The sequence below is a fragment of the Thalassophryne amazonica genome, chromosome 5 (assembly GCF_902500255.1).
Source record: "Thalassophryne amazonica chromosome 5, fThaAma1.1, whole genome shotgun sequence".
NCBI lineage: Eukaryota > Metazoa > Chordata > Actinopteri > Batrachoidiformes > Batrachoididae > Thalassophryne > Thalassophryne amazonica.
In genome coordinates, this window is record NC_047107.1 from 50,116,767 (window position 1) to 50,136,011 (window position 19,245).

General features: G+C 39.7%; 1 protein-coding gene across 1 annotated transcript in view; it reads left to right on the plus strand.

Annotated features, from left to right (window-relative positions):
- Window positions 1-19,245, plus strand: part of rgmb (repulsive guidance molecule BMP co-receptor b) — a 53,622-nt gene that overhangs the window by 31,174 nt on the left and 3,203 nt on the right. Inside the window, exon 2 of the mRNA XM_034170172.1 lies at window positions 1,514-2,043. Within this exon, the coding sequence (XP_034026063.1) occupies window positions 1,514-2,043 (530 nt within the window). The remainder of the gene's footprint in view (window positions 1-1,513; window positions 2,044-19,245) is intronic.

Consider the following 19,245-nt stretch of genomic DNA (forward strand, 5'->3'; position numbering starts at 1 on the left):
GACAGATACCCTCTCTACTTTTAAGATTAGGCTTAAAACTTTCCTTTTCGCTAAGGCTTATAGTTAGGGCTGGATCGGGTGACCCTGGACCATCCCTTGGTTATGTTGCTTTAGACGTAGACTGTGTTTCATAATTATTGTATGGCCTTGCCTTGCAATGTGGAGCGCCTTGGGGCAACTGTTTGTTGTGATTTGGCGCTATACAAGAAAAAAGTTGATTGAAGTTGATTGATATGTATATGTGTATATATGTGTATGTATATGTGTATGTATGTTGATGTGTGTATGTATATATATATGTGTATGTGTATGTATATGTATATATATATATATATTGATATCGGTTTAGGTGTGTAGGAATCTATGTGTATATGTGGCAAAGGGTATTACTGGTTGTGGGGAAGAAGGGGTAGGGATAAATAAGCTGATGCTTCACCCTACCCCTTTTCGGACATGTTGGGTACACAGTAGGAACTTTTTTGTTGTTGTCTTTACTGATCTATCTTGTAATTGTTGTTGTATCAAATGTTCGAAATAAACAGTTTTCATTCATTCATTCATTCATAACTTCGCAGAACTGGTAGCTGTTGTCCTGACCCCGTTTTTAACCCTCGCCCCATCTGCCTACTGCCAATCAGAATCACCTCAAAAGCTGCCGTGAAAATGATGGGGGAAATTGAGCATCCCATTGCGATGCCCTTCTCAAGCTGTTGCCAATTAGTGGTAATACCCTGTGTGGCATAACAAACTTGCAAAGAGTTAAAGTAATTGGATACCAGCTTCTGAATACAAGATGGAATATGACAAAATTCCAAGGGAAAAGCAATGAGCTGATGAGGGACCGAACCATAGGCAATATATATATATATATATATATATATATATATATATATATATATATATATATATATATATATATATATATATATATATATATATATATATATATATAATATGTATATATATATTAAAACATGGTAATGAGATTTTCATTCTTTACACATTATCTTTATTGTTAGAATACTAATTTATTTAACCATCAAAACCTCTATTCATATGATAAATAGTATAAACACTGAGTAAAATGCTTAGTGAAAATCAACACAGGCTGGAAAGAAAACATTTTCATATCTGGAATAATAACACAGAACTCATATTGGCCGACATTATCGGCCAACTGCTGTATATCATTTGGCCTCCAAATGGAATGTTCTATCTTTCCACTCATGGAAATATTCTTACCACTGCATTCATATGCCAGTTTATATTCATGTATGCATGATGATTAATTAGCCAGTTTATTTTTGATTTTCTCCAAGTAACTGCAACCAAGCTCTGAGACTTTGTTAATCCTGTTTGACGTCACAAAAAAGTACTTTTTTTTTTTTTTTTTGTAAAATCAAAAGCCACTACATTCCTTTCTCATAAATGTGCAGTTCAGCATGTTCAGGTGACAGTAATACTTTGCTAAAAAATGTGTCTGACTCCATCTGTCTCCATCTGTGTTTTCCAGGCCTGGCTCAGGTGGCCGCACCTCAGTGCCGTATCCAGAGGTGCAGCTCGGATTTTGTCTCCTTGACTTCCCACCTGACACCAGCCGTGGATGGCTTCCACACAGAATTTTGCAAAGCTCTGCGTTCGTACTCGGCCTGCACTCAGAGGACAGCTAAATCGTGCCGGGGAGAGTTGGTCTTTCACTCGGCTGTGCTGGGCATCTCTGACCTTATGATCCAGAGGAATTGTTCTAGAGATGGACCCACTTCCTCCACGCACCCGGAGATCCACCATGAGCCCTGCAACTACCACAGTCGCACCCAGCATGCTCGTGCACACGCCCACATACGCACACACTCTCACAGCCACCCACGTCCTGGGTACCTGTTCTGTGGGCTGTTTGGGGACCCACACCTGAGGACATTTAAGGACAGTTTCCAGACTTGTAAGGTGGAGGGGGCTTGGCCCCTCATCGATAATGACTATCTGTCTGTGCAGGTCACAAATGTTCCCGTAGTAACCGGCTCCAGCGCTACAGCAACCAATAAGGTGAGGAGCGTGCTGTTGTCTATGGAGAGGTTAAATGGAGAGAGGAATCTTTTTTTTTTTTTTTCTTCTTTATGAGAAAAATTTCAATGTTGTTTGGTCCGAGGAACTTTATCGAGTGGGACCAGCTGGTAGAATCCAGTTGTGCATGTGTGTATTATTATACAAATAATGAATGTTTCATGAGCCTCACTGAATCTTTTACCTCATGAAATATTTGTACCACTGAACAAATAAAAACAATCTTTATTTGTTTTATATAACACCTAAAATTTTTATATATTTTTTTCATTTATAAACAAGAGAAAAAGGACTTACATTTTGGTGTCCGTCACTGGTCCTTTGATCTCAAGAGGTTCCAAACAGTCCAACATGAATGTTAAATAGCAGTCCAATCCAATCCAATATTGTTCACAGTCAACTTTCAAAAACAGTCAGATAGTTCAAAAACAATCCTGACGATGTAGTCCGTAGCTGATGCCGCGCACTGACTTCTTCATGTACTCCTTCTGTTTTTCTCAGTCCAGTGAAAATTCGCAACAGAAATTTGTTGAACTCTTCATCCAACAGCGAATCTACTTTAGCTAGATACGCCGCAGCAAATTTGCAAATGCCTCAGGACAGCTTACAGCGCACTGCATTTGATTTTTCTTTTGTGTTAGAAGAATGACCAGCGCCAATAAGCTGCTAAATGGTGTCGCTGCTCGAGTGTATGTGCGGTGGCTGCAGCGTGCAATGGTACAAATCATATGGAACCAAAATTGCACGCTAAATGGAACCAAATGGAGCACAATGGCAAATAGGATGAATGATCAGTATCACGTGACATACAGTAGTGTTCAGAATAATAGTAGTGCTATGTGACTAAAAAGATTAATCCAGGTTTTGAGTATATTTCTTATTGTTACATGGAAACAAGGTACCAGTAGATTCAGTAGATTCTCACAAATCCAACAAGACCAAGCATTCATGATATGCACACTCTTAAGGCTATGAAATTGGGCTATTAGTAAAAAAAAAAAGTAGAAAAGGGGGTGTTCACAATAATAGTAGTGTGGCATTGTCAGTGAGTTCGTCAGTTTTGTGGAACAAGCAGGTGTGAATCAGGTGTCCCCTATTTAAGGATGAAGCCAGCACCTGTTGAACATGCTTTTCTCTTTGAAAGCCTGAGGAAAGTGGGACGTTCAAGACATTGTTCAGAAGAACAGCGTAGTTTGATTAAAAAGTTTATTGGAGAGGGGAAAACTTATACGCAGGTGCAAAAAATTATAGGCTGTTCATCTACAATGATCTACAATGCTTTAAAATGGACAAAAAAAACAGAGACGCGTGGAAGAAAATGGAAAACAACCATCAAAATGGATAGAAGAATAACCAGAATGGCAAAGGCTCACCCATTGATCAGCTCCAGGATGATCAAAGACAGTCTGGAGTTACCTGTAAGTGCTGTGACAGTTAGAAGACGCCTGTGTGAAGCTAATTTATTTGTAAGAATCCCCCGCAAAGTCCCTCTGTTAAATAAAAGACATGTGCAGAAGAGGTTACAATTTGCCAAAGAACACATCAACTGGCCTAAAGAGAAATGGAGGAATATTTTGTGGACTGATGAGAGTAAAATTGTTCTTTTTGGGTCCAAGGGCCATAGACAGTTTGTGAGACAACCCCCAAACTCTGAATTCAAGCTACAGTTCACAGTGAAGACAGTGAAGCATGGTGGTGCAAGCATCATGATATGGGAATGTTTCTCCTACTATGGTGTTGGGCCTATATATCACATACCAGGTATCATGGATCAGTTTGGATATGTCAGAATACTTGAAGAGGTCATGTTGCCTTATGCTGAAGAGGACATGCCCTTGAAATGGGTGTTTCAACAAGACAATGACCCCAAGCACACTAGTAAACGATGTGAAGAAATGTGAAGAAATCATGAAAAACTGTGGTTATACAACTAATTACTAGTTTTGTGATTCACAGGATTGCTAAAAAAGCAGTTTGAACATAATAGTTTTGAGTTTGTAGCGTCAACAGCAGATGCTACTATTATTGTAAACACCCCCTTTTCTACTTTTTTAACTAATAGCCCAATTTCATGGCTTATATATACCATACTCAATATACTCAATATACTCAAAACCTGGATTAATCTTTTTAGTCACATAGCACTACTATTATTCTGAACACTACTGTACAAACATCTATTCAGGTGTTATATAAAATGACCTGCAGCCACATTTCTGTGTGTTTCAGAGGAAAATATTCAAAATAGTTTTACCCTGTTAGCTGTCCTCCCTCTGCTCCTTCAAATGCAACCAGAGAGTCTCTCACTCTCTCAGTCTAATAGTATAAATTGTGCAGGTCATGTGCAGTGGGCCTCCCTCACCCCTTTAAATCACTAAAGCAGGTTTCAGTTGGTGTTGTGTGTTAATTTGTCACAACAAGAGGTGACTGGTGAACTGCACAGCAGCTTGAAACAGCATTTCTAGGGTTGGAATAAAGCATCAACATTTTCGATTACATAAATATTTGGCTTTGCGTGGAGTGTATCGGTGCAGTGGCCTTAAAGCTGTGAGGAATAACTCTTTAAAAGATTCTGGAACCTTTCAAAAAGATGCTCTCTTCAATGTTTTTTCTCATTTTTTTGCCCCAGTGCATCCAGTTTCAGGTCTGTGTGTCTGTCTGTGTGAGGATGGGGCTGAGCTACACACACACACACACACACACACACACACACACACACACACACACACACACACACACACACACACACACACACACACACACACACACACACACACACACCAGAGAGGCTGAAGCAAGCAAGTCCTCTGGCTGCATTCACAAAATCCTTTCAGCCGGGGTGTGTGGACATGTGGCCATCCCATCATTACATGTGCATTTGCATGTAACTGTTGCAATCATAAGAACATTTTTTTTGTTTAATTCACTGCTTTGTTTCTGTTAGTGCTGCTCTCTCTAAAAGCTTGCTCGGTCACAGCTACTCACACACTTGCTCGTTGAAATAGGAGGAGAGCCCGACTCTGGTCAGCGTAGAGTTCCATGAATATGTGTGCTGCTGTGAGCAACTCTCCTCCAGTCTGTGAGACCTCCATCATGGCTGTCTGTCACAAAGGACTGGTGACTAACTACTTTAGATTGTGACAGCTGCATTTAAAGACAGAATATAATGTATTCCATTTCAATTTATGCAATTTATATCACGCCAAATCACAACAAAGCTGCCTCAAGGCGCTTTACAGGAGTAAAGTGTTGTTTGTTTTTTTTTTTTGGATGAATTTTATCATAAGGTAAAGTTTGACGTTGTTCCTTCATTCAAGTGTTTTGAGTTAAAATATATATGTATTTTTTTTATTTTATTTTAAGTGTCTTTTTTATTTGTCAGAAAAAGGCAACGACTGTAAGACACCCTCCCCACCCATTAACTTGTTTTTCATAAATGCCTTTTCATTTTTGGCACTCTACATTTATTTGTTTTTCAATGCGTCCTGCATCATTAAAGCATTAAAGCTCCCAAACAATACCAGATTCCCTAGTAACTCACCTTTTCCTTCTGAAATATTAGCCTAAAAGTGAACCCAGCCACATGTGCATTGAACTGCTGTCCCCTGTATGATTAAGACGACCATGCTAACTTGACATTTTATATGAATTCAAAAGTTTTCAGAGATAGGATGTTTGCTGCTCTTGCTTGCCTCTACTGGTGGTTGGCTCTCACTGCGGTATTGTATCACTTCCTGTTCCGGAGCACAGCGGTGTTTTTCTGTATCTGTTAGCTGTTTAATCTGCGCAGTTAGATTGATCTAGTTATCTAGATTACGATTTGTTTCCCAGTGTAATCTTTACGTGCCTTAACTAAAGCACTCATTCTGCTGAATCACCTCTAAATTATTTACACATTATTCACTTTGCGTGTTTTTAGGAATCCGCTAGCTTAGCGTAGCTACTAGCTCTTAGCCGATTTAGCATGGCGGCTTCTCCTGTCTCTCCCGCACTTTTCTGCTCTGGGTGTGAAATGTTTAGTTATTCCTCGGCCTCCTTTAGCAGTAATGGTACTTGTAATAAGTGTAGCTTATTCGTAGCTTTGGAGGCCAGGCTGGGCGAATTGGAGACTCGGCTCCGCACCGTGGAAAATTCTACAGCTAGCCAGGCCCCTGTAGTCGGTGCGGACCAAGGTAGCTTAGCCGCCGTTAGTTCCCCTCTGGCAGATCCCGAGCAGCCGGGAAAGCAGGCTGACTGGGTGACTGTGAGGAGGAAGCGTAGCCCTAAACAGAAGCCCCGTGTACACCGCCAACCCGTTCACATTTCTAACCGTTTTTCCCCACTCGACGACACACCCGCCGAGGATCAAACTCTGGTTATTGGCGACTCTGTTTTGAGAAATGTGAAGTTAGCGACACCAGCAACCATAGTCAATTGTCTTCCGGGGGCCAGAGCAGGCGACATTGAAGGAAATTTGAAACTGCTGGTTAAGGCTAAGCGTAAATTTGGTAAGATTGTAATTCACGTCGGCAGTAATGACACCCGGTTACGCCAATCGGAGGTCACTAAAATTAACATTAAATCGGTGTGTAACTTTGCAAAAACAATGTCGGACTCTGTAGTTTTCTCTGGGCCCCTCCCCAATCAGACCGGGAGTGACATGTTTAGCCGCATGTTCTCCTTGAATTGCTGGCTGTCTGAGTGGTGTCCAAAAAATGAGGTGGGCTTCATAGATAATTGGCAAAGCTTCTGGGGAAAACCTGGTCTTGTTAGGAGAGACGGCATCCATCCCACTTTGGATGGAGCAGCTCTCATTTCTAGAAATCTGGCTAATTTTCTTAAATCCTCCAAACCGTGACTATCCAGGGTTGGGACCAGGAAGCAGAGTTGTAGTCTTACACACCTCTCTGCAGCTTCTCTCCCCCTGCCATCCCCTCATTACCCCATCCCCGTAGAGACGGTGCCTGCTCCCAGACTACCAATAACCAGCAAAAATCTATTTAAGCATAAAAATTCAAAAAGAAAAAATAATATAGCACCTTCTACTGCACCACAGACTAAAACAGTTAAATGTGGTCTATTAAACATTAGGTCTCTCTCTTCTAAGTCCCTGTTGGTAAATGATATAATAATTGATCAACATATTGATTTATTCTGCCTAACAGAAACCTGGTTACAGCAGGATGAATATGTTAGTTTAAATGAGTCAACACCCCCGAGTCACACTAACTGTCAGAATGCTCGTAGCACGGGCCGGGGCGGTGGATTAGCAGCAATCTTCCATTCCAGCTTATTAATTAATCAAAAACCCAGACAGAGCTTTAATTCATTTGAAAGCTTGTCTCTTAGTCTTGTCCATCCAAATTGGAAGTCCCAAAAACCAGTTTTATTTGTTATTATCTATCGTCCACCTGGTCGTTACTGTGAGTTTCTCTGTGAATTTTCAGACCTTTTGTCTGACTTAGTGCTTAGCTCAGATAAGATAATTATAGTGGGCGATTTTAACATCCACACAGATGCTGAGAATGACAGCCTCAACACTGCATTTAATCTATTATTAGACTCTATTGGCTTTGCTCAAAAAGTAAATGAGTCCACCCACCACTTTAATCATATCTTAGATCTTGTTCTGACTTATGGTATGGAAATAGGAGACTTAACAGTATTCCCTGAAAACTCCCTTCTGTCTGATCATTTTTTAATAACATTTACATTTACTCTGATGGACTACCCAGCAGTAGGGAATAAGTTTCATTACACTAGAAGTCTTTCAGAAAGCGCTGTAACTAGGTTTAAGGATATGATTCCTTCTTTATGTTCTCTAATGCCATATAACAACACAGTGCAGAGTAGCTACCTAAACTCTGTAAGGGAGATAGAGTATCTCGTCAATAGTTTTACATCCTCATTGAAGACAACTTTGGATGCTGTAGCTCCTCTGAAAAAGAGAGCTTTAAATCAGAAGTGTCTGACTCCATGGTATAACTCTCAAACTCGTAGCTTAAAGCAGATAACTCGTAAGTTGGAGAGGAAATGGCGTCTCACTAATTTAGAAGATCTTCACTTAGCCTGGAAAAAGAGTCTGTTGCTCTATAAAAAAGCCCTCCGTAAAGCTAGGACATCTTTCTACTCATCACTAATTGAAGAAAATAAGAACAACCCCAGGTTTCTTTTCAGCACTGTAGCCAGGCTGACAAAGAGTCAGAGCTCTATTGAGCTGAGTATTCCATTATCTTTAACTAGTAATGAGTTCATGACTTTCTTTGCTAACAAAATTTTAACTATTAGAGAAAAAATTACTCATAACCATCCCAAAGACGTATCGTTATCTTTGGCTGCTTTCAGTGATGCCGGTATTTGGTTAGACTCTTTCTCTCCGATTGTTCTGTCTGAGTTATTTTCATTAGTTACTTCATCCAAACCATCAACATGTTTATTAGACCCCATTCCTACCAGGCTGCTCAAGGAAGCCCTACCATTATTTAATGCTTCGATCTTAAATATGATCAATCTATCTTTGTTAGTTGGCTATGTACCACAGGCTTTTAAGGTGGCAGTAATTAAACCATTACTTAAAAAGCCATCACTTGACCCAGCTATCTTAGCTAATTATAGGCCAATCTCCAACCTTCCTTTTCTCTCAAAGATTCTTGAGAGGGTAGTTGTAAAACAGCTAACTGATCACCTGCAGAGGAATGGTCTATTTGAAGAGTTTCAGTCAGGTTTTAGAATTCATCATAGTACAGAAACAGCATTAGTGAAGGTTACAAATGATCTTCTTATGGCCTCGGACAGTGGACTCATCTCTGTGCTTGTTCTGTTAGACCTCAGTGCTGCTTTTGATACTGTTGACCATAAAATTTTATTACAGAGATTAGAGCATGCCATAGGTATTAAAGGCACTGCGCTGCGGTGGTTTGAATCATATTTGTCTAATAGATTACAATTTGTTCATGTAAATGGGGAATCTTCTTCACAGACTAAAGTTAATTATGGAGTTCCACAAGGTTCTGTGCTAGGACCAATTTTATTCACTTTATATATGCTTCCCTTAGGCAGTATTATTAGACGGTATTGCTTAAATTTTCATTGTTACGCAGATGATACCCAGCTTTATCTATCCATGAAGCCAGAGGACACACACCAATTAGCTAAACTGCAGGATTGTCTTACAGACATAAAGACATGGATGACCTCTAATTTCCTGCTTTTAAACTCAGATAAAACTGAAGTTATTGTTCTTGGCCCCACAAATCTTAGAAACACACCTATCACCATACACAGCATCTTTTATGGGCATTCCTTACATGATTTTTTTTCCTATTTACAAATCAGACTTTTTGAAGGAAACTATAGTGCACAGATATAATGATATGTGACATCAAGGTGATTTATATGCATAATCTTCCAGCACAGTCAAGCAGACCAGACCAGCACCAAAATTAAAACTCATGCATCTGAAACATAGATAAAAATAAAAATGACAAATCTAATAACAATAAATAAATCAAATTAAAATAACAAATATGGATTATTTTATTCCACTACGTCCAATCGTGTATGAGAAGAGCCCATCATATGGAGAGGATGGCCCATTATCTCAGGCACTTGGGGGGGTATATATAGTTTTTATGTATTTTTTTTAAATTCAAAATGTATTATTATTATTTTTTATTTAAAAAAGGGTTGAAAATTTGTCAGACGCTATGGTTATTATTTATTGATAAATTAACCAAATGATTAATCAACCTATCAAAAATAGTTATATATTTGTAGTTGGGGGAAAACAATCAATAGATTATTTGTTTAGGAAAAGCTAATGAGTTGCAAGTCAAATTCATTCCCATTGTGACTGAATTCCCACAAATACGGTGCATCTGGAAAGTACTTTTTCCACATTTTGTTATGTTACAACCTTTTCCCCAAAGGGAATAAATAAATTTTCCCTCAACAATTCTACTTACAACAGCCCATAATGACAAGATGAAAAAGTTTTTTTATTTATTTTTTTTTTTTTTTGTAAATTTCGTAAAAATAAAAAACTAAAAAAAAAAAAAAATCACCTTTTCATAAGTATTCACCCCATTTACTCAATACTTTGTTGATGCACCTTTGGCAGCAATTATGGCTTCAAGTCTTCTTGAATATAAAGCCACAAGCTTGGTGCACATATCTTTGGGCAGTTTTGCTCATTCCTCTTTGCAGCACCTCAAAGCTCCATCAGGTTGGATGGGAAGCATTGGTGCACAGCCATTTTCAGATCTCTCCAGAGATGTTCAATCAGATTCAGGTCTGGGCTCTGGCTGGGCCACTCAAGAACATTCACAGAGTTGTCTGAAGCCACTCCTTTGATATCTTGGCTGTGTGTTTAGGATCACTGTCCTACTGAAAGATGAACCGTCCCCCCAGTCTGAGGTCAAGAGCGCTCTGGAGCAGGTTTTCATCCAGGATGTGTTGTGAAAGTGTAGGTACACGGACCCACAACAGGGGGCGCAAATGAACGGACAATGGAGTAGGTCAAATAACAACAATTTACTGTTGCGAATGTGCACAACCAATACAACAGATTACACACTAGACAGGAGTCAAATCACAAAGGTGTCATGTGGGCAGGCTCGAAGATAGGAGACACCTGTCCAAAGCAGAACCGGAACCACACGATTTCCTCCGCCACCAGACCCCGGGAATACTGGAGCCGCCAAGTCCCGAACTCCCAGGTGGCCACTGCCTCCGCGTGTCGGATCTGGTACTGCTGGCGAGGAACAAAAAGCAGTTAAATGAGGGCGCGTTTGCACCCAGCAATCGGTATGGCAGGAAAGCTACCTCCACCTCTCGTTGGAAAAGTAGTTCACAATACAACGCTCAAGTAACAAAAGGATACTGTCTCACAGTCAGCTGAGGTACGTTACCTTCAAGGTAGAACGATATCTCGGCAAAGAGGTGGAGATGTCGTCTGGCTGATATACCAACACTGATCCTGATGAATGGTGACAGCTGTCAAAGATGATGAGCGTCAGCTGTCACCCTGGCTGCTCCTGTGAGGCGGCAGCACCCTCTGGTGCCTGGAGCCCGCACTCCAGGCCGGGTGCCCTCTGGTGGTGGTGGGCCATCAGTACCTCCTCTTCAGCGGCCCACACAACAGGATGTTTCTTTACATTGCTGCATTAATTGTCCCTCAATCCTGACTAGTCTCCCAGTTCCTGCTGCTAAAAAATCATCCCCACAGCATGATGCTACTACCACCATGCTTTACTTTAGGGATGGTGCCTGGTTTCCTCCAAATATACACCTGGCATTCACACCAAAGTGTTCGATCTTTGTGTCATCAGACCAGAGAATTTTGTTTCTCATGGTTTTAGAGTCCTTCAGGTGCCTTTTGGCAAACTCCAGAATGATGTTTTGTACCAGGGCTATGGAGTGACCTGGGAAATATTTTTAAAACTGGGTGATTTGAAATGGAATAGTCCCATGACAAACACACAATGTCATCTGAAACCAAATCATGTCCAATCAACTGAATTTACCCTAGGTGGACTCCAATTAAGCTGTACATCTCATACATCTCAGCAATGATCAGTGGAAACAGGATGCACCTGGGCTCAATTCTAAGCTTCATTTGAAAGGCTGTTAATTCTTATGCACATGTGATTTCTTAGCTTTTTATTATGTTCGCCAAGGATGTAATAAAACCATCAGTGTTTATTTATGTATTAGTCTGTCTGTTAGGATTACATCAAAAGTACATCACAGATTCTCCCCAATTTAGATAGATATTAGGGCATGTAAATATTAGGGCATGGAAGACTCCACTGAATTTTGGAGGTGATCTGGATCCAGCTTGGCAGAAGTCAGAAGTCTTGGATTGCTCTTGTTTTTAATAAATTTGCAAAAATCTAAAAACAAAACAAAACACCTTTTTTTCATGTTATTATGGGGTGTTGTGGGTAGAATTTTGAGAACTTTGGAATAAGGCTGTAATATAACAAAATGTTGAAACAAAATGAAGCATTGTGAATACTTTCCGGATGAACCGTCTCCAGAACATTGTTTTTGGACTTGTTTAACCCCTTCTAAGCCTGTATATCCCATCGATGGGGAAATTTCACTTTTTATTTGTGAGATACTGACACGCCAAAATGAGGCGGGTGGTAGGGAAGAACTTGCAGAAAAGTGGTTCCACTGACAGTCTCTTCAGCCACAGTTGGTTGAATTTCTACATGTGTCGTAGGTGTACCTGTACTTGGCATGGCAACAGAGGTCAGTGTCCAGTAATGCGAGCAGTTGACAAAATTTACATCGCAAGCAACTTAGCGGCATCTTGTGGTTGCTGAAAGGATCATTTCTGTTTTTCTTCTATCAGTCTTGTAGTTGAACGTGTGACTGACGCAATGTTAGAAACCTTATTCAGATAATACATCTCGTCTGACCTTTAATAATGTGACATAAGATGTATGAGAGGGCCCACTGTGTGTGTGTGTGTGTTTGGGGGTGGAGGATGGGGGACTAGTAGTACGTGTTTATGGCAAACACGCGACACACGCTCACCTCCAAGTGGGCAATGAGTTACGTAGCGTAATCTCTGTGGTGTTGAAGAATGTTGATGATGATGGTCTGCACTCTCTAGCTTTGGAAATAACTTTAATTAGAAAAGCACATACACACCCGTGCGTGTACACACACACATACATTATGCAAAGAGTATGGTAGCTATGCTATGGCAGTAAAATCTGAACTTGTGTCAGAGGTGGGGCAAGTTATTAGTGGTAATTATTCAGGAAACACACATTAACAGGCCTCTGGGCTTAATGGCCTGCCGGGTCTCATTCCTCACATCTGTCTTGTGCACAAAGCAGCCATTCACCGGAACTATGATGCTAGTACTCAGCGTAATGCTAGCGCCACACCCTGTAGCTGTCACGCTGCACTGGAGGCCTGTGTGTTTTCATGCGCCCATGAGCATGTTTGCTTAGCTGTGTTGAATTTCAACTTGTTAAAAAGTCATTTATTTATTTCTCAAATAGTCTAATGAGAGTCATTAACCTGTGTAAGGGCTGAATGTTACTATTGATGTTAGAGTATTCAAACTGATAGCTTTTAGCTTATCTTTTAGATGAAATTGCATTTTGCAGCTTTGCATTTTGTATCACCAGTTATACAGCTTCATGATGAAGTGGTATAGAGGAGGATTTTCTTATAAAGAAGACCTGAAAGTTTAGGCCCCATTAAAAACAAAACATTAGTTTATCATCCTTGATATCAGAAAAAAAGCCACGAGGGAGGGTGGATTTTATTTTTTTTAGGTTTTTTTTTTTTTTTTTTTAAGTTTTGTCTGATACAAAAAGAGAAAAGGATTCTCTTCAAAAGAAGATATGAAATTTCAGCTACAGTTTGCCAGAAGGCACATGGAATAGAATGTGTCAGCACAGAGCAAGTTTTTTCCCTGAGGGAAAAAACTCACCTTGAAAGCATTCAGAATAATAGTGCTATGTGACTAAAAAGATTAATCCAGGTTTTGAGTATATTTCTTATTGTTACATGGCAAACAAGGTACCAGTAGATTCAGTAGATTCTCACAAATCCAACAAGACCAAGCATTCATGATATGCACACTCTTAAGGCTATGAAATTGGGCTATTAGTAAAATAAAGTAGAAAAGGGGGTGTTCACAATAATAGTAGCATCTGCTGTTGACGCTACAAACTCAAAACTATTATGTTCAAACTGCTTCTTTAGCAATCCTGTGAATCACTAAACTAGTATTTAGTTGTATAACCACAGTTTTTCATGCTTTCTTCACATCTGCAAGGCATTAATTTTGTTGGTTTGGAACCAAGATTTTGCTTGTTTACTAGTGTGCTTGGGGTCATTGTCTTGTTGAAACACCCATTTCAAGGGCATGTCCTCTTCAGCATAAGGCAACATGACCTCTTCAAGTATTTTGACATATCCAAACTGATCCATGATACCTGGTATGCAATATATAGGCCCAACACCATAGTAGGAGAAACATGCCCATATCATGATGCTTGCACCACCATGCTTCACTGTCTTCACTGTGAACTGTGGCTTGAATTCAGAGTTTGGGGGTCATCTCACAAACTGTCTGCAGCCCTTGGACCCAAAAAGAACAATTTTACTCTCATCAGTCCACAAAATATTCCTCCATTTCTCTTTAGGCCAGTTGATGTGTTCTTTGGCAGATTGTAACCTCTTCTGCACGTCTTTTATTTAACAAAGGGACTTTGCAGGGGATTCTTGCACATAAATTAGCTTCACATAGGCGTCTTCTAACTGTCACAGCACTTACAGGTAACTCCAGACTGTCTTTGATCATCCTGGAGCTGATCAATGGGTGAGCCTTTGCCATTCTGGTTATTCTTCTATCCATTTTGATGGTTGTTTTCTGTTTTCTTCCACGTATCTCTGTTTTTTTTTTGTCCATTTTAAAGCATTGGAGATCATTGTAGATGAACAGCCTATAATTGTTTGCACCTGCGTATAGGTTTTCGCCTCTCCAATCAACTTTTTAATCAAACTACGCTGTTCTTCTGAACAATGTCTTGAACTTCCCATTTTCCTCAGGCTTTCAAAGAGAAAAGCATGTTCAACAGGTGCTGGCTTCATCCTTAAATAGGGGACACCTGATTCACACCTGTTTGTTCCACAAAATTGACGAACTCACTGACTGAGTGCCACACTACTATTATTGTGAACACCCCCTTTTCTACTTTTTTTTTACTAATAGCCCAATTTCATAGACTTAAGAGTGTGCATATCATGAATGCTTGGTCTTGTTGGATTTGTGAGAATCTAGTGAATCTACTGGTACCTTGTTTCCCATGTAACAATAAGAAATATACTCAAAACCTGGATTAATCTTTTTAGTCACATAGCACTACTATTATTCTGAACACTACTGTACTTGGCGTCCAAGCTCCCTCCATTGTGCAGCGTACCACATGCATACTGGCTGTAAATATCGCTCACCGTTTACTCAATACCATGGCTTCACCTTCTTAACTTTAATCGGCGGTCGTCCTCGTGTGTGGTTGTCAGTGACAACAAGTCGCAGGTTCCGGTGTTGCAGACTGAACAGTCCCCACTAAAAATCGGTTTGCCCTGCCTTGACTGCGCATCAGTACGTATGAGTCTGACGTGCTGCTGTGCCTACCTCATTTCAGAAGGTCAGTAGTGATTCACTGATTATCGCCTTGTTTCTGCTTAAAACTGACTTTAGAATGATTTAAGAGGTTTAACTTTGTTATCAGATGGTTAATAATCACATTATTATTCCCTTTGATCACTTTGGTTGTAGAGTCAGACTCAGAGAGTCAGTCTCAGACACACGCGCAGTGAAGGCACAGTGAAGGCAGTGTGAACCAATTTTTAGAGGGGACCGTTCAGTCAGCGAAAGAAAGGCTTTTGACACAATCAGTCACAACATATTTCAAAAGATTGAACTGTATGGGATCAGAGGAGTGGCTCTGAATTGGATTAAAAACTACAACCCCAATTCCAATGAAGTTGGGACATTATGTAAAATGTAAATAAAAACAGAATGCAATGATTTACAAATCTTCTTCAACCTATATTCAATTGACTACACCACAAAGACAAGATATTTAATGTTCAAACTGATAGACTTTTGTTTTTGTGCAAATATTTGCTCATTTTGAAATAGATGCCTGCAACACCTTTCAAAAAAGTTGGGACGGGGCAACAAAACACTGAAAGTTGATGAATGCTCAAAGAACACCTAATTGGAAACAGGTGAGTGTCACGATTGGGTATAAAAGGAGCATCCCCAAAAGGCTCAGCCATTCACAAGCAAAGATGGGGTGAGGATCGCCACTTTGTGAACAACTGCCTGAAAAAATAATCAATAGTCAGTTTAAGAACAATGTTTCTCAATGTTTAATTGCAAGGAATTTAGGGATTCCATCATCTACAGTCCACAATATAATCAGAAGATTCATAGAATATGGAGAACTTTCTACACATATGCAGCAAAGCCATAAACCAACATTGAATGTCCGTGACCTTTGATCCCTCAGGCGGCACTGCATTAAAAACTGACATCATTGTGTAAAGGATCTTACCACGTGGGCTCAGGAACACTTCAGAAAACCATTGTAGGTTAGCACAGTTCGTCGCTACATATACAAGTGCAAGTTAAAACTCTACCATGCAAAGTGAAAGCCATACATCAACAACATCCAAAAACGCCACTGCTTTCTCTGGGCCCCAGCTCATTTGAAATGGACAGATGCAAAGTGGAAAAGTGTGCTGTGGTCTGATGAGTCGACATTTCAAATTGTTTTTGGAAATCATGGACGCCGTTTCCGCCGGACAAAAGAGGAAAAAGACTATCCAGACTGTTACCAGCGCAAAGTTCAAAAGCCAGCATCTGTGATAGTATGGGGGTGTGTTAGTGCCCATGGCATGGGCAACTTACACATCTGTGATGGCACCATCAATGCTGAGAGGTACATCCAGGATTTGGAGCAACACATGCTGCCATCCAAGCAACGTCTTTTTCAGGGACGTCCCTGCTTATTTCAGCAAGACAATGCCGAGGCACATTCTGCACGTGTTACAACAGCGTGGCTTCGTAGAAAAAGAGTGCAGGTACTAGACTGGCCTGCCTGCAGTCCAGACCTGTTGCCTAGTAAAAATGTGTGGGGCATTATGAAGCTCAAAATATGACAACGGAGATCCAGGACTGTTGAACAACTGAAGTTGTACATCAAGCAAGAATGGGAAAGAATTCCACCTACAAAGCTTCAACAATTAGTGTCCTCAGTTCCAAAACGCTTATTGAGTGTTGTTAGAAAGAAAGGTGATGTAACACAGTGGTAAACATATCACTGTCGTTGAAAGGTGTTGCAGGCATCCATTTCAAAATGAGCAAATATTTTCACAAAAACAAAGTTTATCAGTTTGAACATTAAATATTTTGTCTTTGTGGTGTATTCAATTGAATATAGGTTGAAGAGGATTTGCAAATCATTGTATTCTGTTTTTATTTACATTTTACACAACATCCCAACTTAATTGGAATTGGGGTTGTATTTAGAAAACCGGAAGCAGTTTGTTAAACTCTGGGACTGCTGTTCTTCGTATCTGGACATCAGTTGTGGGGTTCCCCAGTGTTCTGTGTTGGGACCAAAGTTATTTATTTTGTACATTAACGATTTATGTAAAGTTCCGGATGTGTTCAGAGCAGTTCCCTTTGCAGATGACACAAACCTGTTTTGTTCAGGAGATAATTTACAATTATTATCTGATTTAGGAATGGAAATAATAATGTTGAAGAGTTGGTTTGATATTAACAAACTGTCATTAAATTGGTCTAAAACTAAAATAATGTTATTTGGAAATCATACAAAAAGACGCACAAGTACAGTTGTTAGGTGTGATTATTGATGAAAGAATCAACTGGAAAGCTCATATTCAACATATTCAAAAGAAAGTATCAAAAAGTATTGCAGTTTTAAATAAGGCTAAGCACATTCTTGATGGCAAATCACTCCATACTCTGTATTGTGCATTGATTGCACCTTACCTGACTTGTTGTGCTGAAGTCTGTGGCAATAACTATAATACTACAGTGCAACCATTATTCATCCTTCAAAAAAGAGCATTAAGAACATTTCACAATGCAGTGTATCATGATCATACCAACCCATTGTTCATTAAATCGAAAATATTTAAACTCTACGATATGATAACGTTCAAGACTGTTCAGTTGATGTACAAAGTGAAAAATAAACAATTTCCATTTAGAATTGAAGATTTTTTTTTCACGCAAGGAGAAGGAATATACTCATATAATTTAAGGGGTTTGTATCATTTTAAAATTGTGGGTGCTCGGACGACCAGGAAATGTTTGTGTGTCGCCATTTGTGGCCCCAAAAAATGGAATAATCTACCTGAGGAACTCAAATGATGTCCAAATATTAACTGGTTCAAATATTTATATAAAGAAATGGTGTTCTCTGGATATGTATCTGATGAAACAGGTTGAGTTTGTGTGTTGTATGAACAATCTGCTACACTTGAATCCTTACTACTGAAAACGCATGGTGGTAGCTAGCACGTAATAGGAGATGTTTGGGAAATATGTGACTTCACTTCAGATTTTGTTTGGAAACGATCATGATCAGGCACATAGCCTGGTTTAATTTAACTGAACAGAGGGGTGTAGGTGTTGATAAGCGTTGCTTCTGCCTATGCCTTTTGGGCACCATGTACATTATTTTCTTTTCTTTCTTTTAACTACTTTGTCTATGAGTTTTGTTTGTTTGTGTACGAGTGATTTTTGTTAAGCATATGTGTGCCTAATAAATTCAATTCAATATATATTCTTTGGAGACCTAAAATGAATTAAGACAAAAAATAAGGTATAAATACTGTACATGTACAAAATTACAAACGAATGGATAAAAGTATAAATTAACATCTAAATGTATAAATATCAAAGTAAAAAAATGTCTAAATGTATGAATACATGTATAAAAAAGGTAAGAATAAATTTAATTATACATATTTATGTGTCTATTAAGTCTTAATTCATGTTTGGTCCTCCATAGATAACTGATTTAAACCATTAATTGTCATAGTAGATGGGGATTGTTTCTACACCAAATGAGTAATCATTATCATGAAAAACTATACGGTGACTCGTGACTCGTGTCGATGCTGATTGCTGATGGAGGACCGGTGCGTAAGACTGAGGCAGCGAGACTGCAGCGTTGGACAGCGTGATAGATAGGGGCGTGTCCGAGTAGGACTCTAGAATGTCGGCTTCAAACAAAACGTCATGGGGTCGTCGATGTAGGTGGGAATCTGACCTTGCATGAACAGAGACTTAATGTTGGCGAGTTCTGGATAAGACAACATGATTCCCGGCTCATCCTGTAGGATGCGGTCTAATGCCAAAAAAATCCGTTGTCGTTCCTGCTGACCTGTGCTGTCCAAAAATTCATAAAATAAGTCTTGAATCTTAAAGAACACAGTGGCCGTGTCCTGTAGATATGACCCTTCTGTCTCTGATGTGTAATCATCGTCCAGGTCAATCCACTCAGACTCGCTGTCAAGGAGCTGGTGTGTGGGCGGCAGGTGCATTTCTGGCTGGCGAATCCAGGCCGGGAGGCTTCCAGCCGCAAACAAGTTGTCCAGATCTTCTAATTCTGGAAAGCGATC